General features: G+C 52.3%; 1 protein-coding gene across 2 annotated transcripts in view; it reads left to right on the plus strand.

Annotated features, from left to right (window-relative positions):
- The window catches only part of ARHGEF10 (Rho guanine nucleotide exchange factor 10), an 88,305-nt gene extending 67,584 nt beyond the window's left edge, over window positions 1–20,721 (plus strand). For both annotated transcript variants that reach the window (XM_081221006.1, XM_081221007.1), the window contains 4 exons: window positions 1,370–1,512; window positions 9,136–9,310; window positions 15,959–16,081; window positions 18,981–20,721. In XM_081221006.1, the coding sequence (XP_081077132.1) occupies window positions 1,370–1,512; window positions 9,136–9,310; window positions 15,959–16,081; window positions 18,981–19,492 (953 nt within the window). In that variant the 3' untranslated portion in view covers window positions 19,493–20,721. The remainder of the gene's footprint in view (window positions 1–1,369; window positions 1,513–9,135; window positions 9,311–15,958; window positions 16,082–18,980) is intronic.
- The last annotated feature ends 3,956 nt before the right edge of the window (window positions 20,722–24,677 follow it).

Raw genomic sequence — 24,677 nt, forward strand, 5'->3', positions numbered from 1 at the left:
TGATTACTCTGCCGAGGACGCGTTGCTTCTCTCCTGCTGGATGTGATTTGTGTTTAAATACACATTTATTTAGAATCATGTGAGTGCTTATCGTGGGATTCTCTGTTTCTCTTCTCTGCGACCTTTGTCCGGCTTTGGTAGCACGGCTTTGCTCATTCAAGTTGTTTTTCCCACTGCTCCGGTAGAGGTTAAATTTCATGGGAATTATTAACTAGTTGAAATTTTGAAATTACTGTAATATGTCTGGTTCAGCAAGCCTCCCAACTTGATTTGGAGTGTCTGTGTCCATTTCTTCCAGTGTTATGAATTTATTTAGGCTTTATTTTGATTTATTTAATTGGGGAGGGGGGGTATTTGAACGTTTTTTCCCAGCTTTATTGAGCTATAACTGACATATACCATTGTGTAGGTTTAAGGTGTACAGTGTCTTGATTTGACACATATTGCAAAATGATCACCGCCGTCTGGCAGCTCACACCCCCATCACATCACATACTTACTGTTGCTTTTTTGTGGTGAGAACATTTAAGATCTAGTCTCTTAACAACTTTTAAGTGTATCATACAGTGTCATTAACTGTAATCATATGCTGTGCACTAGATCCTCAGAGCTGATTCATCTCATGACTGAAGTTTGAACCCTTTGCCAACATCTCCCATTTTCCCACCCACAGCCCCTGTCAACCACCCTTCTACTCTCTGTTTCTATGAGTTTGGCTTTCTTAGATCCCACATGAAGTGAGATCATACGGTATTTGTCTTTCTCTGTCTGACTCATTTCAGTTAGCATAATGCCCTCAAGTTCCATCGTGTTGTCACGAATGGCAAGATTTCTTTCTTTTTTACGGCTGAGTAATATTCCATTGTATATAGGTACCACATCTTCTTTATCCATTCCTCTGTTAATAGACACTTAGGTTGCTTGCAGGTCTTGGCTGCTGTAAATAGTGCTGCATTAAACATTGGGGTGCAAGTATCATTTCAAATTAGTGTTTTCGTTTTGTTCGGTTATATACCAAGGACTAGAATTGCTGGATCATACGGCAGTTCTATTTTTAGTTTTTTGAGGAACCTCTATACTGTTTTCCACAGTGGCTGCACCAATTTATTACATTCCCACCAAGAGTGCACAAGGGTTGTCATTTCTCCACATCCTCACCAATACTTGTATTTTCTTGTGTTTTTGATGATGGCCATTCTGACAGGTGCGAGGTGATATCTCATTGTGGTTTTGATTTGCATTTCCCTGATGATGAGTGACGTTGAGCACCTTTCCATGTACCTGTTGGCCATCTGTATTTCCTCTTTGGAGAAATGTCTGTTTGAGAAACTGGATTTGAATGAAATTGAAAGAAATATCTTCTTTTAAGATGGATCCTGGAATTCCGAACCTCAAACAGTGATAAAATTAGGCGTCCTCCCAGTTCGAAGTCTGCTAATGATGGAAGACACACTGTGGGCAGCGTCTGGAGGTCAAGTGTCTGTAATCAGCGTGGAGACTCATGCCGTGGAGGTAAGTCATTTTACGTGGCTACACAGTGCGGGAAGACGCACTTCAGAACCAGTCCGACTAACTTCCCAGGCTGATGTCGAGGATCGCCTCTCGCAGGTAGAAAGCTCAGGCAGTGTCCTGCCTGCGGCTCTGTGCTGAAAGAAAACCCCTCCTAGTGTGGCTTAGAAGGAAGGATTAACTCAAAAGTCCCACAGCCCTTGTCTAGCCACATCCATGGACTGATTGTCCGTTATTTACCTGCTGTTAATACAAACGTTACTTTAAAAGGTGTATTCAGTACGAACATACTAGTAAGTCTTCAGGGACATGTGGAAAATTAGTGTTTGATTGAAGAGGCATTTCAAGTCAGTGTGATAAATGGATTATTCAGTAGAGATCATAGTCATTGGAAGAAACCAGAACTGTATCTCAAGCCCCAGCTCTTCATCGTCGTAGGCATTCCGGAGTGAGGGGTGTTAGAATACAAACAAAGCCACAGACTTACAAGGTACGAACAGTAGGATGGTGCTGTTACTTTGCAGTGGAGGGAACTTTCCAGATACGTCATATACCTAGAAGTTGCCATGGTAAAGAATATGATAAATTTGGTAAAGTTTTAGAACCTTTTTTTTTTTAACATCTACTATGTGTTGTTTGTATTGAAACTCTCGTAAATGAAAATTGATAAAATATTTGCTGCATCTGCCACCAAGTGTTCTCATATAAAGAGAATTTTTGCTAAATTAAAAAGAAGAGGGCTTCCCCAGTGGCACAGTGGTTGAGAGTCCGCCTGCCGATGCAGGGGACACGGGTTCGTGCCCCGGTCCGGGAAGATCCCACATGCCGCGGAGCGGCTGGGCCCGTGAGCCATGGCCGCTGAGCTTGCACGTCCGGAGCCTGTGCTCCACAACGGGAGAGGCCACAACAGTGAGAGGCCCGCGTACTGCAAAAAAAAAAAAAAAGAAGAAGAAACCAAGCTAATAGAAAACGTTCAAAGGACCTGAAAAGGCAGCTCACAGAAGAAGAACTACAAGTAGGCGACGTACTCACAATACACACACACAGATAGTGTACTCACACGTGGGTGTACGTAAACATGTAGCCATACACGTGTATATGTGTATGTACATATGTACACATGGAGAAGATGAATTTCACTTCTCATTGGACCTCTTGAATGTTTTAGCCACATTACTAAAACATGCGATACACGTGTAATATGTTTAGCCATATTAGTCCTTCTATTGTTAAAGACGAGACAGACCTACTTATTTCCTACCTGTTCATCAGGTAGGAAATCGCTCCGCTCTGCCCTAAGGAAACTCCTATAACACGGGTGCTTTTGCAGCCAGTGAACTACAAGTGAAAATCTCGCGACCCTCACAAGGAAGGTAGTGGGAAGAGAAGTGTGTTCAGGTGAGGGTTGCAGGGGGTGGGCCCATCTCTCTGTGGATCCGGGGCCTCTTCAGATGCTGCCCCGAATCCCTGTGGGCGGCTTGGGGAGCAGGTCCAAGCCCAGGAGCCGAGGTGCTGCGGCCAGGAGCTCGGTCCTGCGTGGACTCCAGGCTGGCGCTCTTGCTGTCAGACCGCAAACTGTTCTTCCATCTGTGTTGTTTCCGACGTGACCTCCCCAGGGGCCCGCAGGACGGAGCCTCCTCAAGTGACAGAGGGTCAGCCGGTCAGCTGGCCAGCCGTAGAGGAGATGGGGCTGATGTCCAGAATAGGAGGCAGGAGACAAACCTGTGAAATTGCTTTTCCTCGTTTATTTTTGTTTTGTTTTGTTTTTTTCCCCACCACACCGCGTGGCTTGTGGGATCTTAGTTCCCTGACCAGGGATTGAACCCAGGGCCTTGGCAGTGAGAGTGCAGAGTCCTAACCACTGGACCGCCAGGGAAGTCCCTGCCTAGTATTTTTATGGTAACTTCTTGTTTCTACTTCTCTCCACCTGCTCCTTTTTACTTCACATGCCTCAGAGTAATAAGAAGCCCTCAGTGGGGTGTGGAGGGGTCATTAACCACGGCCCCTGTGCAGGGGACTTTATAGATGCTGTAACCACTGCTGGGCTGTGTTCCACTGCCTTGTACACCTGCAGTATCGCACCTTATCGGTGACGTAGTGAGGGTCAGAGTCCAGATCCTAACTCAACCCTGCACTACACGGTGGTCGCAGGTGAGCCGCTTACCTAGGCCTCAGGCTCTGATCCATAAGCTGGCAATCAACCAACTTCCTCATCAAAATGAGAGGTAATATTGCTATAGCAAAGAGTGCCCCAGTAGTGGTTGCTATTTATGACTAGAATCAATTATTATTAGAGTAAATATACAAGAGCCAGAAATAGCATTCTGTTAGTCTGTATTTGTTTCTTTTCACAGAGAAAGAATAATAACGTAACAATTTTTCTTTAGAACATCTCTCCAAAACCAATACGTTAATTTTGCCGTAAATTCGTACTGAAAGCCGGAATGATGGTTTCTGTAGCTGCCACCAAGGCGATTCCAGACTAACATTACGTTATGAGCTTAAAGGGTTATTTCCACATGCTCCACAGGATGTATATGCTGTAAATCTTGAAGACTCAGAAGTAACATATTTGGATTTAAATAAAAGCCTCCTTTCTGTGCATTTTTAGTACCAAAATGAGTAAATGTGTTTATAGAGAGAGAAGCAAAATCTACTCTGTTATTAAAAAAACGTAATTTATCCAGTAGTTCCGCCGGGCAGGGAAACCACAGTTGGGGTACCGGTGCAGCTCTGCAGGCTTGAAACCGCAATGTGTCTGCAGCCTCTTTGGTTGGGGTGAGGGCAGCTGCTACAGGGAAACTCCCTGAATGTGCCCTGTCTGTAGGGCCAGCGACGTGGGGCCACGAGGCTGCGCTCGCTCTGCGGTGGGCTGAGCAGGGTGTGAGGTCTGAGGTCCAGGGGCGTGAATGTTCTCGTGGTTGGCACAGTTGCAGCGGGGACAGCGGGGCTGCAGTGCCAGCTTGGCGTTCTGATGGGGCAGCGCTGAGCACCTCACCCAGAGATGCCGAGCCAGGCGGGCTGTGCGTGCCCAGCGCGGCAGGAATAAAACTCCCCGCCTTCCCGCCAGGTCAGGGAAAGCAGACGGGGAAGCGTAAGTGTTAAATGCACGTAATGAAGCTGCAGTCACCTGGATCTGGGGTGGGGGGTGCCGCCTTTCTTCCTTTCCAGCTACGTAGGGCCTTCTTCACGGGGTTTATTTCATGCTTTTTAAGAAAGCGTTGAGCTTTAGGAACACGGACGCAGCTCTGAAAGCAACCTGACGTTGAGGAGCAGGCAGTTTGTTGTGGATTCTGCAGGTGCTGCCCTCACAGCTTTGTTCCTCGGAGCCCCGATTTCACAGGTAGTTTCGGTTTAATTACTGGAGCTGTTTAAAGTAAGACCTGTTCTTCCTTACTCTCGATTTTCTGCAATGTGCAGTGTTCCTGACTCAGGACAGACAGACAGAAGGACAGGAGAAGAAGAAAAAACTTTCCTTCCAACCCTACCCCCGACGTTGAAGAGAAAAGTAGAATGAAAGAATGCAATGCATAAGATACTAAAGGTGACCTAGTAGCAGAGCATTTTCTGAGTTGATGCATTTTTTTCCTGATGAGACAAATTCCCATCATCGTATAGAAAGACACGAATGCAGGGCACAGAGGCGACAGGCCCAAGCTGGCAGGCAGACCGGTTCTTGAACACCTTCTGCCGGTCCCGGCCCTGCTCCTCTGCAGAGACCTTCAGATCCGCGTGATTTCAAGGTGGCAGGAGACTCAGACACCCTGTTGCCCAAAGTTCCTGTTTGCACACAGAAAACCAAGCCTCTGAGAAGGTGGGAGACAATGGCCAGCATCCCAGAGATAAATTATTGTTCACATCACCCATCATCCAGCACAAACGTGTCATGCATTTAAGAAGTACAGGTCCTGTAGAAAAAACCCAAAGCCCAAGAAGAACTCACAGGCCAGGTGCGGTGCCAGAACAGGTGAGGGCAACACCAGCTACCTGGCCCCTGGGGGCAGGTCTGGGGTCAGGACTGGCTGCGGCGTCTGCAGGGCCCCACGTCCAATGTCAGTTAGCCCGGACTCCGAGATGCCAGCAGCCAGAGCATCATGCCAGGTGTGGAGCCCTCTGAGCCTGAGACCCCACGAGGGTCACAGGCCCGTAAAGCCGCCCTGTCCGGGGAGAGGAGGACTTCAGCAGGTGGCAGAAACGCACGACATCTCAGAGGAGGAGTGCTGTGTGTCAGGACGTGAGAAGGCGGTTCCTGGAGGACCTTTGCCCGGAAACAGGGTGAGTCCGAGTGTGGGGACGTGGGGTTGGCGCAGGTGTGGTCAGAGGGCACCTGGTCCCTCGCACGCAGGAGCGTGCGGGCCCCTCCTCGGTTCCCGGGGTTTCAGCCTCTGTTGCCGTGAGCGCTCATGGGGCCCGTCTGGGCAGCGCTGGCGAGGCCGAGGCCGAGGCCGTGACCGTGAGGGCAGCTGCGCTTGGCTCCGTTCCCGAGGCAGATCGGCGTGTGACGTCCTGAGCCCCGCCATGCTGTGCACGACGGCAGCCGTGTAGGGATTTAACCAAGGGACAGACGCCAGGAAATCTGTCTCCTCCGAGGATCTTTGTTTTGCAAGGAGTTGAAAGGGGGGTGAGATTGGGGACTGAAGACTCACTGAGAAGGTTGTTCCAGAACTCTATCGGGAAAATTCCACTCCCCGTGGGTGGAGGACAGAGAGGGAGAATCTGAGGTAGATCTTGCCGAATGAGGCACTTCTGTAAAGCAAAACAGCCAGTTGTGAGACGCCTAAGACCCGTGAGCAGACAATGGTGGATCCGGGCAGACGCTGCAGCGGTGGAAGTGGCCACAGGACGGCTGGGAAGCAGCATGCAGGACGCATGGGACAAGATGGCCCGCAAGACAGAGGATGGGAGTGGATCGGCCAAGGCAGTAACCGAACGGAGCCACCGGAGGGCAGGGAGCGGGTGGGCCCCGACCAGCAGCGGCTCTGGGCTCCCTCCTCCCCGGGCTTGCTGAGTTCTTAGAAAGAAACTGGGGTTGAGGACCAGCAGACCGTGACTTTCTCGCTTCTTCCACAAGAAGTTTCAACAGTAACTGTGAAAGAGCCAGCAGCCAGAAGGAGAGCAAGTACCTGTGCTCCTTTACGCTCAGGTAGCACAAGGACTTCTCAGTGTCATGTGACGTTTTTCTTCCCTTTTTTTTTTTTTGCGGTACGCGGGCCTCTCACTGCTGTGGCCTCTCCTGTTGCGGAGCACAGGTTCCGGACGTGCAGGCTCAGCGGCCATGGCTCACGGGCCCAGCCGCTCCGCGGCATGTGGGATTCTCCTGGACCGGGGCACGAACCCGTGTCCCCTGCATCGGCAGGCGGACTCTCAACCACTGCGCCACCAGGGAAGCCCTTTTCTTCCCTTTTTAACCTCTCTTTGGAAGCCGCCTTGCTCTGCCAGAGATGGCCTTCCGGGAGCCGTGAGCGCTTTGTCCTGAGCTGACCTGAAGGACCAGCCGGGCTTTTCCTCTTCAGAGACACAGAGCTGTGAGGCCAAGTCTCAGCACACGTGGGTGGGGGGTGCCGCTCTGCTACTGAAACCTTAACTGCTCGGTGATACACGGGGCAGTGGGACGCGGGATTGTGCTCCCGCTTCCTGCAGCCCTGGTCTCGGCAGTGGGCTTCCTCCGAGGGGTTCTGTACCGGTTCACAAAACAGCATGGAAGCTATTCCCCTTGAAGCCTGCCAGAGAGGAAAGCCATGTCTGTTTCTGTGGTACAGGGCAGCCCAAGCCAGCTCCACAGGCTGTCCACAAAGTGAAAAGACGACCCACGGAATGGCAGAAAATACTTACGAATCCTGTATCTGCCAAGTGTGCATAACAAACAGCTTCTATAACTTACAGCTCAACGATCAAAAGAAAAATAGTCCAGTTCAGAAACGGACCAAAGATCTGAACGGACATTTCTACAGAGAAGATACACAGTCGGCCACACAGGGAAGGGTGTGCACCATCCTTAGTCCGTAGGGAAATGCAAACCAAAGCAACCATGAGACACCACGTCACACCCACGAGGATGACAGCAATAGAAGAGGGACATTAACAAGTGCCGAGAGGACGTGGAGAAGTCGAGAGCTGCACACATCGCTGGTGGGGACGTGAAACGGGGCAGCTGCTGGAGAACAGTCTGTCCTTCCTGAAAAAGTGAAACGTGGAGTTGCCGTGTGGCCCAGCGTTTCCAGTCATACGTGTTTACTCAGGAGGACTCACTCTGTAAGAACTCGGGGCTCCTTCCTAGCCGCCGGCACCGGCCCGTCCCCACTGACGCGTGTTTACATTAGACCTGTGACGATCGGGGTCGCTTTGTGGGAGGGTGCACACGTGCGGGGAGGGAGGTGTCTGTGGAGGTGAGCATAGCACGGGCGTCTCAGAGGGAACGGTGGCCCCCCGGCTTTGGCTGCGGGAGGGGCCGAGGGCCCGAGCCAGTTGCCCACTCCGAGAGCAGGGTCCTCGTCTTCCCTTCCGGGAGGTGCGTGGGGACTCTGGAGGGAACGCGTGGCCCCGGGCAGGTGGTGATGGCAGGACTGGGCGCTCAGGCCGTCGGGGGCGTCTGCAAACTCCAGAATCACTGTCACGCCTGAGTCCCGGCTTCAGGACAACCCCATGCCGCTCTCCAGCCCTGCCTGTCCAGCTGCAGTCTTCACTTAAAACAAGGTGTGGTGCTCTTGGACGGGCAGCCTCCCTTCCGATAAAATCAGAGACTCAGGTGTCCGCCTCGGTCCAGCTCGGGAGTGCCGCGCGGCGTGGGTGCAGCGTGAGGGGCTAACCGGCGAGCCCTTTCCATGCGGGTAGGCGTGCGAGGACGGCGCCTTCGGCCCCCTTGTCCGCGTAGTGGGTCGTAAAGGGCCTCCCGCACTGTTCTCAGTCCTTGAGGAAGGGGACAGAGGTGTAAGCCTGTTTTCCTAGGGGGTTTTAAGTTACCTCTTTTCAGGCTAGAGAGCTGTGCAGGATTGTGACCTGCTGTGGGCTAAGAGGACTTCTTTGAGGCTAGTGTTTCTTCTCACTGTGTCTCCAAGCTTCACCCCACCTGCCCCCCCATCCCTGGTAGGCAGGGACCACAGCTGCCCAGCACCGGCCCGTCCACCATGGGGACAAGTTCCAGAAGTTCCCTCTCGGGGGCCCCGTGGAGCAGGGTTGTCAGGATGGAGACCTGGGGCGGAGCACAGCCCGGAGGCTCGGGAAGGACCTGGTCAAACAGAGAAGCAGCAGGTGGCCACCCGGGGACCGGACGGGGCTGGACACCGAGGGAACCCTGAGAGCTCGGCCGGGGCTTAGCTGCCCGTACAGGCCTCCTCGCAGGCAGACGTGGCCCTCATTCCTGCTCAGGTTTGGGGGTGCTGATGGTCCACAGGTGTCCAGGGGCGCTGCTCAGCACCTGCGGATCTGGGGTGATGGTGCCCTTGCTGTAGGTGGTTGAGGGCAGGTAAGATCCGCGGCGCCAGCTGGACACCCTGGCATGGGGGGGACGACAGCGCCACCCGAGGCTTCATGCACAGCCCAAAGGGCAGGTCCGTGACGGCGACATGGGATGCAGCTCCGTGCTGTACCCCCGACGACCCGCCATCGCCTTCTCCTTGGTCTCCGCAGAGCCAGCTGGAGGCCCACCAGGAGGAGGGCATGGTGGTCTCACACATGGCCATTGCCGGCGTGGGCATCTGGATCGCCTTCACCTCAGGGTCCACGCTCCGCCTCTTCCACACAGAGACGCTCAAACATCTCCAGGACGTCAACGTCGCCACCCCCGTCCACCACATGCTGCCAGGTGAGCCCTGGGGCGCTGGTGGGCGGTGCCACATCCCCCGGGGCCGGGGCTCGGGGCTGTCGGGTGACCCGAACTAAAGCGCCCTTCTTAGAGGTCAGAGCCACCCATCGCAGACGGTTTAGTGCTGTTAATAAAGCACTGGGGCAGGGGGCAGGGGCAAGGATCTGAGGTTGAAGGTCAGAGAAAAGGAGACTCTCTGGTTGGGGGGCTCCACGGGGCTCCGCCAGCCCCACGCGGGAAGGGTGTTCCTGGCAGCGGGTGTCAAACCAGCCAAGGTGCGGGAGTGGGGTGTGGGAGCTGCATGTGGCTGGTGTGTGGCTAGTATGTACACGCGTGAGCTTGTTAGGTACGGACGGGCGTGTGGCTAGTATGTACACATATGGGCTTGTTATGTACGGGCGTGTGGCTAGTATGTTCATGTGGGCTTGTTTTGTATGGGCGTGTGGCTGGTATGTACACCTGGGCTTGTTATGTACGGGCGTGTGGCTAGTATGTACACGTGTGGGCTTGTTATGTACGGGCGCGTGGCTAGTATGTACACGTGGGCTTGTTATGTATGTGTGTGTGGCTAGTATGTACACGCGTGGGCTTTTTATGTGTGGGCTTGTTATGTATGTGCGCGTGGCTAGTATGTACACGTGTGGGCTTGTTATGTATGTGCGCGTGGCTAGTATGTACACGTGTGGGCTTGTTATGTACGGGTGTGTGGCTAGTATGTACACGTGTGGGCTTGTTATGTACGGGCGTGTGGCTAGTGTATATAAGCATGTTGCAAATGTGTGTGTGTATGTAACTCGTATGTGTATGTGTTGCTTGCTGTGTACAGGTGTGTGTGCCTGGTGTGTACTGGCCCACATCTGCACAGGCCTTTTAAGGACCAGGCTCACGCTGCACGGCATTCCCCTCCTTTCCCACGTTGGCTTCATCTCCCGGCTTCCGGCTGGAGAAGAGAAAGATCCGGTGTGCAGCGCGTGGGCTCCCACCCACACCACGTGAACAGACCTGTGCAGGAAGCCCTCCCAGGGCGCTCGAGTCCCCAGTCCCCGTTGGAGCAAAGCCCAGCGGTCACGTACCCGTGACCACATAACCTGTTTGCACCTGGGCCACCGGCTTCACCTTGATTTCTTTCCTTCTTTCCACCCCCCAGTTAACGACTCCCTTGTTTCTCATCCACCCGCGTGGCTTTCACTGTTCAGGTCAGGATCCGCCTGGGTTCCTGTGGAGCCAGGAGACCGTGTGGTCAGGTGGTGACACCTGGTGGCCCCATGTCCCCGGGCCCCTTGGCAGGTGTGCCCCCGCCTGCTGTCACCATCACTGCACACAGTCCCTGCCTCCCTCCTCGGGGCCCCCGCCACCCTGGGCCTCCTACCCCTGTGTCAGGACTTAGGGCTCTTTCACCCGAGCCCACGTCCCATGCAGAAGGAGCCTTTGGGTGGCGTGCTCTCCCACATCTGCCTGCTGTGTGCGAAATACCTCCAAGTTCACCAATATCCGGGGATTTTGTGCTTTGTCTGCATCTCATATTTTACTCCCAGGTTTGTAGCTGCTGGACCTGGTGGACTGTGAGGAAGGTGGACAGTTAGAGCAGAAATCAGGGACACTTAGAATGAGAGTCCTCTTGCTGCGCCCGGGCAGTTGCTCTTGAATGTGGTCCTCAGAAAGGCGTCTGACGTTGGTCTGATTTTCTTACATTTTTGGTAACAGGGAGGCCAGACACCCATGTCTTGTCTGTCCTTCTTTGAATCGTCTTACCCTTGGGCCAGTGTTTCACGGTGAGAAGTGTTTCATTGTGTCCTCTCTGACACTTAGATACTTGTGTCAGTGCGTGTTTGTACCCTGTGTGAGCCTGTGGAATTGCAGGTCCTTGGACCACCATCATCCTGGACACACGTATGTAAACCTCATTCTAGAGTTGTGTTCGTGACGTTGCCCAAATGGGTTTTTTACGTATATACGGCAATAACGTGTAAACTGTCCTTTCGTGCTCTCACTGGAATACAAAATTCCAGTAGGTTCTAGAGATGAAGACTTCCCCGGCCAGAAAGAACACAATTTGAAAAAGAAATTTACTATACTATACTATAACTCATGCCTTTTTTGTAGCAGAATTGAGAACCCTGTTTAGTTCCCTAGAGGTCTCAGTGTGCTTTCCCCTGTGGACTGTGACTCGTGTGATGAGCTGCATCTTTCTGTCCGGTGTGGAGCTCTGTTCTGAGCACCATTAGCTCGAGCGCTTTGCCATAAACCACATCATACTTGGCAGACACAGTGGATGACGACGCCTGGGGTCAGCACACACGTTTCGAGGGGCCGTCGGTCAACCTTCCCGGCCCCCAAGGTGGTTACAGCCCATGGTTCAGAGGGCGGCATCTCCTCCGGGTCATGAGGCTGCATGAGTCACGTCAGGATGCAGCTGTTTCCTCTTCGTCCAGAACAGTCAGGGGAGGGGGTATTTGGATGAAAAAGTGCTGAGACCCCCACCCCCCGTCAGAGTAGCCTTACCTGGTCCCCACCGAGTGAGCACGTTGCTTTCCAGGGGTGACGTAACCAAATGAAGTAGCACAGTTTTCTATCTAATACAAAAGTCAGTGTAACTTCTAAGAACCATCAACCACATCATAAGGGAATTCAGCAACTTAAACTAGACTCAAGGTTAATTATGAGTTAGGGAACAGACCGAGGAGTGGGTTTCGTGTCCCCTGGGCTCTGGTGCCATCCTTTGCTAACCAGCAGCTCCTGTACCAGCAGATGATCCCGAGCTAACTAGCAGCTTCCTTAACCAGCAGTTGATCCCGCACTAACCAGCAGCCCCTTAACCAGCAGTCGATCCCGCACTAACCAGCAGCCCCTTCACCAGCAGTTGATCCTGCGCTAACCAGCAGCCCCTTCACCAGCAGATGATCCTGAGCTAACCAGCAGCTTCCTTAACCAGCAGTTGATCCTGTGCTAACCAGCAGCTACTAGCTACTCAACCAGCAGTTGATCCTGCACTAACAAGCAGCTTCCTTAACCAGCAGTTGATCCCGCGCTAACCAGCAGCCCCTTCACCAGTAGTTGATCCCATGCTAACCAGCAGCCCCTTCACCAGCAGTTGATCCTGAGCTAACCAGCAGCTCCTTAACCAGCAGATGATCCTGAGCTGACCAGCAGCCCCTTCACTAGCAGTTGATCCTGCACTAACCAGCAGCCCCTTCACCAGCAGATGATCCTGAGCTAACCGGCAGCTTCCTTAACCAGCAGTTGATCTGGCGCTAAGCTGCCCGCCTCCCTGGTCTCTGTCCCGGGTGGGAGCCGGGAGTGGGTTCCAGTCATAGCCTTTCCAAGCACACTTGGAAGGCTGGCTGCTTCTCCTACTCTCTCCCCTGTTTGTGTGTTTCTTGCGAGCATTTGAATAAACCTGGCCGGCCTCCCCGTGCTCCTGTGTCCCCGTGTGAGAGGACAGTGGGGTCCCCGGAGAGCGCGCATCACACAGCAGCCAGCTCCCCCTGCCCCTTCCTGTCGCTAACTCACTTCCGCCCCACGCCAACTGCAGCCTTTGTAGGCGTCTCTGCCCCGCCCCTCCCGCCCCACCTCCCCCTTTGATGCTCAGTGGGTGGCCCCTCTGCCCGCAGCTTGGCCAGCTCAGAAGGCCCCAGCTGGCGCTTCCACAAGGAGTAGCCTGGACACCTCTCAGCAGCTCTGTCTGCAGACCCTCCAGAATGGGAAAATGTCCACGTTCCCTAATTACCATTCAGTTAAACTTTCATATGTGAAATTAAAGATGAATCCTAGACCACTTTGAAAATGGAACAAACCATCATTCGCTGGAACTGAAGGCTTTCAAACTAGTTAGAAAGAAAAACATCCCGGTTTTCCCTGCCTTCACGTTTGTTATGATGAAGTGAAGGTTTGGGGGTGTCCTCCCAGGAGCACCTCCCAGAAGCCCCGGGGTTGTTTCCCTTGGTCTTTCCCACCGACCGTGTAGTTTTTCCCCTTCTCGTCATGTTTCGTAACCTTTCCCCACATGCTGACTTTTCCCCATCCCGACTCCACACAGGGCACCTTCTGTGCCTTTGAATTGTTTTGTCCTTTCTCTTTAGAAAGATCCACTTCTGGAGAGAGGAGTTTCTTTACAAAGACTAGAGAGTTTCCCAGATTTTCACTGCATATAACGTAACACAGATGTAAAAGCTGGAGACAGGACGAAAAGTCAGATGTTCCTAATATGCTATTTACAGGCAAAGAGGCGGGAAAATTCCTAAGGGGGATAAAAGGTCACTTTCAGAATGCATTTATGAATGAAAATAAGTAGTAAACTTTTATCCTTTGTAATTTGAAAGTAAGATCTTCTTAATGTTTTTATTAGTGGTTGGAAATATTTCACATCATATTTTATGAGGATCTGTTAACCCTCACTGTGGAGGTGGGCTGTTTGAAATTCCCTTTTCCTCATTAGTTTTCTTTAAAGGCAAGTGGTAGATTAAAAGTATTTCATTTGCTTCTTTAGTAGTCCTAGGCCAATATTTTAAAAATGATATATTCTCTGTGAAAGAAAATATAACTCACAAATTCCTTTTTTGGAGAAGAATTAAAGGAAACTCAGTTTCCCAGACCAAAATATTTCAGGACGATCAAATAAATCACAAAACAGTTTATTCATACAAACAGTTTTCGCTTATATGCAGGACTTGGCTGCCAAAATGAGGGTGTGGGTGGACTTAAATGATATAAAAACCCACAGCCAACCTCTGAACCGAGCCCTGAGACCACGTCATGAGAGTCTGCTTGTTTTTATTGTTCCCAATACTTTCGTGTGTTAAAAAGGAAATTTATTCACATCTAGGACCACAGGGCTATACCACTGCCCCAGTTTCTATATTCCTTCCAGGAGGGTGGCTTCAGAAAGTGGCTGCAGAAGGGAAATAATAGCTCTGTCCCCTGTCCATCCTGTTGTCATGACATTCTCCACGTTGGTGTTGAAAAGTAAGATATCCAGATGGAAAGTAACCTGCTGCCCCCGTGCACCAGGGCAGTGGCGGAGGCCGTACTTCCCTGGAACAAAACAAAACACAGAGCAGTGAGCCAGTTCCAAAAGTCGCCTCCACCAGCTGCTTCCACCAAAGGTTCCAGGAGGGTTGGAGAGGAGGGTCTCAGCTTTGCGGGTTTGCTTTCTGTCTCGAGCGTAGCTGTGGGGAATCTTTAGGTCACGTGGCATCAGGTGAGGCTTCTGCTCTGGAAGGCACACCCGTGTGTCCTGGGACGTTCCCTGGTCCATGGAGCTCCTCTCCAAAGGGCTGCCCCACGATGGGACCACCTGCCCCTGGATAGCAATCGTTGTGAGCTGTGCCCAAAGCCGTGTTTCTAAATGGCTTCTGCAGTTCTCCCTGGCGTTTGGAAATGACAGCTCCCGGCCCAGGTGTAGACAGACACGCAGGTCCCAGGCGTCTCTAAAGCCCCAGCTGCTCCCATGGGCACGCATTTGGGTTCCTGGGAACTTAATACATTAGCTTTTCTTCAAAAAATATGCCTGTATTTAGAGGTAAAACCATATCTTTAGTTTTTGTAGCCGTTGTCTCGATTTGGTTTCAGTGTTCCGTTGCCTAAATAACCATAAAATAACTTCAGTGGACATGGTGACCTGCCTTTGGCTTTGGTGTTTAGACCATTTGTTTTCATGCTTTTTATCTGAGATGAACTTAGATCAAACGCAGAGATACTGAAAATGACTCATTTCTGGAGAGCAGAAGGATCCAGCTGTTCTGAAGTGCCCTCCAGTCCCTCCTGGGAGTCAGCCCGCACGACCCTTCTCTGCTCTCCAGCTTCAGTGCTGAGCAGAGATGCCAGGAGGGGCTTAAAGCCCCTGTCGAAGGTGGTGGTGCTGTGGGCAGGGTCAGGGCAGGGGTGGGATGCTCGGGGCCCAGCCTCAGTCCCTGAGACGAGAGTCACGGGGAGACACGCACCTTTCACTCCACTTCCTAACGTTGTCAGGCTGACCCACCCCTCTGGGCCTCAGAGCCTCGACTGCAAAACAAAACAAAGCAGAGCAAACAGCCAGAAGCTCCAGAGCCCTTGGACTCCAGTGTTTGGTATCCGCGTTTCCTGGACTTCCCCACCGAGGCTGTGAGTGGTCTCCGTCCGACGGAACCTTTGGGTGGTCGCTTGCGTCTCTCCCCTGTGATGCTGAGCACGGGCTGCGCTGGGAGCCCGTCCTACCTGTGAGGTCTCCTCTTACCTGCCTAGGGGGGCTCTTGCTCTCACAGGGCTGCTGTCTGACATGTGCGTGTGTGCGCATGTGTATACGTGTGTGTGTGCAGCTCTGCTAGGAAGTGGATGATTTACATGGAGGGTTCGGGCCAGGGGTGTGTGATCGGCTCTGGAAGGGCCACCCCAGCGGTGCTGAGAGCACCGTGCATGTGTCCTGAGGCCGTGGCCGTGCTGTGCCGGGGTGCAGCCAGGACGCCCCCCAGATCTCTCTCTTGCTCGTCCGGCTGAAGGAGTCACAGTGTGTGGCTAGGGCTCCGGTGACACCCGCTGGCCGGGAGGGCTCGGGGCTGCCCGGGGAGCATTCTGGCGGGTCTGTAGGGTTTCCGGGCAGTTCCCAGGGCCCCTGCCCCAGCGTGTGGGCTGCAGAGGCCAGACTGTGGGGCACAAGCCTCTCCTGTCCCCCAGGACACCAGCGGCTGTCTGTGACCAGCCTGCTCGTCTGCCACGGCCTGCTGATGGTCGGCACCAGCCTGGGCGTCGTGGTGGCCCTGCCCGTCCCTCGTCTGCAGGGGATCCCCAAGGTGACTGGTGAGTACACCCCCTGAGCGCCTGCATCTCCCAGGCCTCTGTCCTGTACTGTACTCTCGTCAAGCCCCTGGGTCTGTGGTCAGCTGTGTCTTTGCTTAAACAGTGTAAATTACTTAGGTGGTTTTCTCTCTCCCTTCCTCCCTTCCTTTCTTCCTTCCTTTCTTTCCTACTATAAAGACTATGTCTATTAATTTGAATCATCAGGTCATACTTTTGTCTTCCCGTTTCTGACGTCAGTGGTCCAGGGAGACCCTTATCCCCAAGACGTGTTTGCACGTTACCTTTTTTGCCAGCTGTTGGTTTTGATCATTCTATACAGTTTTGCTCAGTGAAAATGGATGCTTTTTATGTTTTGCAAAGGAGGAGGCCCAGCATCTGAGAAAGCTCAGTTGTGCTGTTTTGCAGTGTTGTGGGGAGTTCAAACGGGCACAGCCTTTTTGGAAAGCACATTGGCGTTTAGGACTTGAAGATGCTTTTGCGTCAGGAGTCAGGGTTTCCGATTCAGGAGTCTGTCTCGTGAAGCAGCCAAATCTAGGAATAAACCATGATGCAGAAAGAACAAGAAACAGCCTAAACATCCAAAATTAGGAGTAGGGAGACGCTTAAGACAGTGGTCACGTTGCCATTTTAGAACGTAACACAGCCAGTGAAAATGATGTTTGCAGAGAGCTTGGAATGATACAGAGAAATGTTAATTCCGTAAGTTAAGTAAAACCAAGATCTTAAAATTTTATGTCGATTATGTAATAACTCTCAGAGAAAAAGATTTGTAGGAAACTCATTGAAACGTTAATAAAGATCTCCATCTATAGTTTCTTCCTGCTGTCAACACTGGAGGATTTCACTCTGACTGCAGGCAGCCTTTCCTTCCCTCAACAAGCTCTCACGGGTCTACTGCAAATAGGTCTGTGCTTTAGATAAATTCCTATTGTCATGATCCACCTGTTAGGATCATGGAATTCCAACTTGGTGTATTCATTTCTTAACTGCTCTCTCCGTTATGACCTGCCTGTGATACACGCAGAAGCTGTACATGGTGACTACGGGCAGTTTGAGTGGTAAAGGCTCAGGAGTCAGAAGCCCTTCATGTCACAGCTGGGGGGACGTTCCTCCCCCGACAACCAAACAGCTGATCTCCTGCTGGGTCTCACGTCACCGTTCCATTGGTTTTTCTCCATAGTTTTGCTAACTTGTACCTTTTTTGTTTGTTTGTTTTTTTGTTTTTTTTTTGCTGTACGCGGGCCTCTCACTGCTGTGGCCTCTCCCGTTGCGGAGCACAGGCTCCGGACACACAGGCTCCGCGGCCATGGCTCGCGGGCCCAGCCGCTCCGCGGCACGTGGGATCCTCCGGGATAGGGGCACGAACCCGTGTCCCCTGCATCGGCGGGCGGACCCTCAACCACTGCGCCACCAGGGAAGCCCTAACTTGTACCTTTTTAAAAAAAGAAGTCTTTACTTGTGCCATTTCCGCATTTTCTATAATTGTCTCATAGTGTAGGTATTCCTCTCCAACTGCTTTCTTTCCACATTATTTCTGAGGCGCATCCTTGTTGGTCACGTGACTGTAGCTCATGCGTGTCACTGCTCTGTAGCGTGGCTTTGTTCCCCATGTGACGTACAGTGGGTATTTAGTTGTCTCCTGTTCTGTGTGTTACGTGCTGTGCCTCTGTGGGGGTTCCTCTGGCCACCCCTTCTTTTAGGGACTCGGGTTCCTCTGGCTGTGTGTCCGGGAGGGGACCACAGGTGTGTAGGAAACACTCACATTCAGGCTCACCAGGTGATGCTGGGATGTTCCCCTGGGCTGTCGCGTCAGGTCACACCTCCATGCCCGGTGTCTGGGCGTCCCCATCCCTTCACCCTCCCCCAGTACCTGCTGTTGGTGGAGTTCTTGACTTGTCCTTCAGCTCATTGAGGAAGTCACCTCGCCCAGCTGAGGAATCCTGTGATGTCCTCTGCTTCGGCCAGAGTGGGAGGGAGGCGCCAGGGCCCTGTTTCAGCCTCAAAGCATTTGGTGAAAAGGGCATCTACCCCCCATTTCTGTCACCTTACCTACGAGGTGCTTAAAAATGGACATCCCGTTCCCGCCTGGCCCTTGGAGTCTCGGTGTTATGGGGGAGTCTGCATTGCATAAAAAAGACCTACAGGGAGTTTCTGGTGCTCCTTTTAAAATTCAATTCACATCACCCTTGAACTGAAGAGCCCCCATTTTAATCAATACCATAGGACTAACTTATTCTAAACCACAGAATCTTTTTGAAATGAAAAATGGCAGGAAACTAGTTTAGGCATCTTATTCCTAACATTGACATGTTTCAGGCATTTAAGTTTTTTTTTTTGTTGTTGTTGTTGTTTTTTGTGTTTTTTGGGGTTTTTTTTTTGCGGTATGCAGGCCTCTCACTGTTGTGGCCTCTCCCGTTGTGGAGCGCAGGCTCAGCGGCCATGGCTCACGGGCCCAGCCGCTCCGCGGCATATGGGATCCTCCCGGACCGGGGCACGAACCCGTATCCCCTGCATCGGCAGACGGACTCTCAACCACTGCGCCACCAGGGAGGCCCCCCATTTAAGTTTTTAAAACCAAGATTTAGGAAAATTTTTCCTACATACATTATCTTAGAGCAGGCGAGAAGGCATTTATACAGAGAACAGGAAAATAGCTACTTTATCACTTTCAAAGTACAATGCAAGTACCAGAGCTGAGATAACCGCTGACGAAAACCACGGTTGTATTTTAGACCATGGTTTTGAGGGCATTCTTGGACTTCACTAGAAATCCACGAGAACGTGGTCTGGAAGCTGTTTTCACTCTGAGCTGTCGAGTGCTGGGTTTTACCGTGTGGATGGGGGGTGCCCGGGGCCCTGCCTGGCATGCGGGGCCCTGCTGAGCGCTGTGCCCTTTCAGGACGAGGCCTGGTCTCCTACCATGCTCACAACGGGCCCGTCAAGTTCCTGGTCGTGGCCACAGCCGCCCCCAAAGCGGACAGAGACAAACCCAGGGACAGCTCGCCCCCCGGTGCCGACCCCCAGGATGAAGACCAGAGGGACGCGCTCCCCGGTGAGGGGCCCGGGCCCTGCCCGAGCCACAGCGGCCCCGACGCCAGCTGGCTGGGGTCTTCGCTTGGCTCCCTCGCCCAGGCCAGCGACGTCTCCTCCACGTCTGGGTCCCCGACGCCTTCCCAGGGCTCAGGCTCCCTGGGGCCCCGCTCAGAGGAGAGCTTGGTCCAGGACCCCCTGCGGCTCCCCTGCAGCTCCCCGGGCCGAGGGCGGCGGGCCAGGAAGGCCAAGGCCAGCTCCGTGCTGGTGGCCTGCGGGGGACAGGGCCACCGGCGGGTGAGCAGGAAGGCCAGGCAGCAGCGGCCGGAGGAGCTGGCCTCGTCCGTCATGGTCTGGCAGATTCCCCTGCTGAATGTGTGAGCCAGGGTCAAGATCCGGGGGTGGCCTTTCAGCCAAGTCACACACCCGGAGCGGTCCTGCCACATCTGCGCTGCCTGGGCATGAATCGCCAGCCGTCTCGGGGCCGAAAAGTGCAATATCGTCAAGGAGGCTTCTCCGGCAGCGCCTCCCTCCACCCCACGCAGGGGAGCCCCGTGTGAACGCGCATGAGGAAGGGGGGTGGACGCCGTGTTTGAGTGGGTGGGGGTCCCGGGAGGATGCTGCACCTCTGACCCCCGTGGTCCTTAATAAACACAGGACGCTGCAGACCTGTTCTCGTAGCCTGTCGCCTAGAGAGCTTGCAGACTCAGAGCTCATGGGGAAATACAGCATATTCACTGGTGGAGGGGTTTATTAACAATTCTTAAAGTAATTGTACTTGATTCAGATTCACTACTTTTATTTATATTGTATATCTTTTAACTCCAGAATAGAATTTGTAACAATGAGGAAAGCCAGGTAACACATACCAGGCCAGGTGGTGTTATATGCTTTCTGAGTTGAACTGAGTTTTCCAAAGTGGTATAATGCGTGTACTGTATATTTTTAACAAAGTAGTATTTTTATATCGCATTTTTCTATTAAAAAAATTAACGAAGTTTTAGCCACTATGTTATCTGTAACATTTCACAAATAATGTTTGCTTTGAACCAAAATCCTCTGTGCCTATCAACATTTAGACTCAAGCGTCAATGCCAAAATATCCACGTTGGAGATGTGTGTGTTTTAGTGTCTCAGGAGATGTAGAAGGTGTCTTGGTCCATCCTTTCCTGCTGTGTTTGCATCTGTCGACCGGGGACGCTTCTAGCTTTGAATGCATGTTCTAAAGGACGCACGGTGCCGGTCAGGGTGGGCGCCGGTGCTGGCGGCGGACACAGGACACAGGAAAGGTGGCCCTTGGTCGGTAGACGGGCACTTAGGGCCCCGTCTGTGGGCGTCGTGCACGAGTGATCCGTGAGTTCGCTATGCTCCACGTGTAGTTATCTATCAATGTTCTACTTACGGGATGTTTAAATAAACAATGCAGGTCCACCCGAGATGAATGTCTCAGCACTTTACAGGTGACTAAAAATGCTAATTTTATGACTTTGCCAAATATTTTCCAAGGTGCATGTGTGCCCCCATGTGAAAGAAATATCTCCCCCAGCCTTCCTTAAACTATTAGCTGCTATCTTACTTCATGAATAAAGTCTTTTTATTTAAAAATACAATATTGTGAGTTGCCTTTTTTCCTGTGAAACGCAAAGGGGCAGTTAGGTTCGAGGGACGGTCAGGTGGTCCTTTCCAATGTGGCATCCCCACGTGCTGGTTTGGGAGTTTACGTGTGGATTCCAGAGACGGGCACAATGTACGTGTGAACGAGTGCTTTGAATTCCAAGTCGGTGCTGAGAAACTCTCTAGAGGCGCGTGTACTTGCCTGTTTTTATTTTGAGTGACATCATGAGTTGAATTAGTTTAAAATATATAAAATATATAAATATATATTTTATATATTTTTATATTTTTTATATTTAAATTATAAATATATATATTATATATTAAAATATATAAAATATAAAGAGAAGTGTCTAAAGTCAGCTCCGTACTGTTTGCACTGATTAAAAATATACAGTTTCTCCATGTTTTCAGTGTCCACATAAAACAGAAGTACTTGGATATGCCTTTTACTTAAACCTTGATGCTCAAAGACTGTTCGGTCTTCATCAATACCTCAAAAAACTCAACTTACCACTACTACATTTTCTTATGGGATAAATAAGTAAAAAATAAAAATGGTGCCAGCCGAGGTTTCCACTTACATTGTAATATTGGTGACGTATTTAGGAAAGCCTTGCTGTCACTCACGCCCATCTGTCACTTTACCAGCTTTTACTTTCCAGCTGTGTGGTGAAGCTTTCAACATCACTTTATTCTATTCCCATCTTCTAATTAAAGTGTGAGCAGTCACTCCGGGACCCGGCCCTGCTGAGAGCCCCTGGCTCCAGCGTGGGAGAGGGACGCTGTGCCTTTTGAACCTGCAGTGCTCAGAGCAGGAGTCCGGACCCTGGAGCCCGGAGAGGAGGTTTCCTTCCAGACGGTCTCTTTCCGGTGACAGGACTCCGGGCCTGAACAGAATTCATGCTGGGCTGGAGGACTCCCTGAATTAGGACATGTAACTGCTTCTCTCTCTGACACGCTGCAGGAAAGGGGATTCTTTGCAAGTGGAATCATCTGATTTGATTCTCTAAATCACGTCCCAAAGTATCTTTTTCTGTAAATATTTTCATATATTGAATTTGATAAAAATGTTCTAGATCCTGGGGACAGAGGGATAATTATAGCCACAGTTTTCTCATCTGTCAAATGGACATAATTTAAGCCCTAGCGACTGCACATTTTTTGGGTGGCTTTTAGATTTATACATGCATGAAAGCATTTCATAAAACGGGACATTTTTCAGGCATAAAGCTTTCAAAGTAGTGGGAGCTCTGCATTGACATAGAACCGCCATCAGATGCCAAGTCACGGCTCCTGAGGGAAGCAGTGTGTGGAGATTGCAGCCACTTCACTTATTTTCTTTAAAAAAAAAAACTGAGTGAGGGCTTCCCTGGTGGCGCAGTGGTTGAGAGTCCGCCTGCCGATGCAGGGGACACGGGTTCGTGCCCCGGTCCGGGAGGATCCCACATGCCGCGGAGGGGCTGGGCCCGTGAGCCATGGCCGCTGAGCCTGCGCGTCCGGAGCCTGTGCTCCGCAACGGGAGAGGCCACAGCAGTGAGAGGCCCGCGTACCGCAAAAAAAAAAAAAAAAAACCTGAGTGAATGTGGAAATAAAAATGAGTAGATGATTGCATGGTGCTCTTCTGGAGGTTTCCTTACCCGTGTGTCGGTTCTAATCCAGGCCCAGGGCGTTTCCTGCTCCCTGGGAAACCTCTTCTCCCTTCATCCCCTCCGCCACCCTGCGGGCGGGCACACACACCCCTGTGGCCCCCGCCCAAGGCCCCAGCAGCGCGTTTGTTGGGCTGGCAGGGCTGCCCTCAGAGTCTGAAAGAATTAACCCTTGCAAAGCGGGTTAGTGAGTTCTTTGCTGCCTGACAGCTTCTGGGAGATGAAGGCACATTTCTGCAGCATCTTAATGGGGGAAATGCCATCCTGGTCCTTCCAGGTGGATTCCTGGTGCCTCCTTCGCCTTCCAGGCCCGTATCTGGTGACACTTCTGCCTGGTTCTGGTAAGAACAGGCCGAGTCCTGGTTCCGAGGTAGACAGGGGCCGAGTCAGGGCAGAAACTTCGGTGTTGTCACCTGTACATGGAAGGCTGTGACCCTGGAGCTTCGCCTGTCCCCCGGGCCCCACTGCAGTGCGGGGCCCAGGGCAGCTCATTGCAGCCTCGCAGACACGGGGCCAGGACCGCTGTGCTCACGTCCCCCCGCAGATGGACACCGGCTCGGAGAAGGGCCAGCGGGCTGGGCCGGGCAGCGGGGAGGCCAGTTGGCGGGTGCACTGAGGCTGCAGGAGATGCCAGCAGAGGGGCTGGAATAGGCCCGCGTGCTTCCCCGAAGTTACCAGATCTTGGATGACGGGGCTGGACTCACAGAGGAGGAAGGAGGGAGACAAGGGCTGGAGCCTCTACTGGGAGGCTAGGGAATGGCCAGGACTGTGTGACCGGCTGCCTGGAGCCCAGCCAGGGCACGGAGCAGGGAGACCAAGGGCTGGGAGCACAGACCTCAGAAAAGCCGCCCACAGAAATCAGGGATCCAGGAGCTCTTCCCTCAGTGTTTCCTTCCACTTGCTGCGATAATCGAGCACCCATTAGCGCGGCTTGCCTCCTGGAAATTCCGAACCCGGTTGCGTCCACCTGCATCCAGGGGGTCTTGGTAAGTCAGGGTCACATTGACCACCTTGTCTGGCATGTACAGCCAAGGATGTAGGGCTGCCTTTTAGGGGATGACCTTCCTGAGTGTCCGGGATGCTGTTTGCTGCCTGACGGCAAAGCCAGGGCGTGTGTGGAGCGTGGGCAGCAGGCTGGGGGCAGCAAAGCTGAGGCCTAGGTGGTGGGGGCCTGCCCAGAGCCAGCGGAGCCCCCGAAGGGATGGTGCAAGCCTCTGAGAAGCAGCCAGGAAGCCTTCTTCCCTGGCGTCCGCAGGTGAGCTGTCAGGGCCGGACACCTGCGCCAGGCAAGGAAGGGGACAGCGCGTGTGATGCTCCAGTCCGTACGTAATGGGGAGTTACCTTTATCTTCTTCTGCTCATTGAAAATAATTGCTTCTTTTCTTTTTTGGTGCTAACATATGGGATTCCTGTTCTGTCTTCAGTTCAGTGGTTCTCAGTCGGGGTGAACTGGCCCTCCGCCCCGGGGGCCATGGGGCAGTGTCTGGTCACCAGCTGTGCGGGTGTGAGTGCCACAGGCATCCAGAGCATAGCAGCCAGGGATGGTGCCAGGCACCCCGCAGGGCACAGGACGCCCCGAACATCCCCGGGGCTGAGGTCAGGTCCCGGAGGTTCCTCCTTGTTTCCTTGAGGCCCATTGCAGACATCACACAGTGTGGTGTCTTTTGTGATGTGAACACACAGGATTCCCGTTCTGTTCCCAGATGTCCCCGACTTCTCACTGGTCTGTCTCATTTGAGCAGTGTTATTCTAATTTGAGTATAAAAATACCTTGTTTAGGTCCTGAAACAGAACTTTTCCTACAGAGTAACAGGGGTGAACAGGGGCAAACAGCCCACATTCAAACACCCTTACTTAAATTAGTCTTTAAGCAAGATTCACTGTAATGGCTACTCTATAGCCTGAAGAAGATATGGATTCATACTTGGCCAAGAGAGAGAAAGAGAAACCCGTGTTGGCAGGAGACACCTTAATATACGATATTTTAAGCAAGCTCAGCGTACGCGTATCCAGATTTACGCAAGCGACGGATGTGAGCTCTGGCTGCCCACATACTCACACTCACGACAGACGCGCTGTTGAATTCCTCAAGCACAGAACGTGTTTAGACGAGGATCCTCTGCCTAGACTTCGTGTCTCCCCAGGGTCCACGGTTGACATCAGGGGCTGTGAATTTCCAGAAAGAATATGCCGACCGCCGCGCTCTGTGCTGCATCCCCGCCCCCGCCTCCCCCCCTCCCCCCCGGGAGAAAGGTCCATCCCACTGTCCAAACTGATGATCAGGAAACTATGTGAAGCCACCTT

The sequence above is a fragment of the Mesoplodon bidens genome (genome assembly GCF_964165515.1).
Source record: "Mesoplodon bidens genome assembly, chromosome: 20".
In the NCBI taxonomy this organism is placed as follows: Eukaryota; Metazoa; Chordata; class Mammalia; order Artiodactyla; family Ziphiidae; genus Mesoplodon; species Mesoplodon bidens.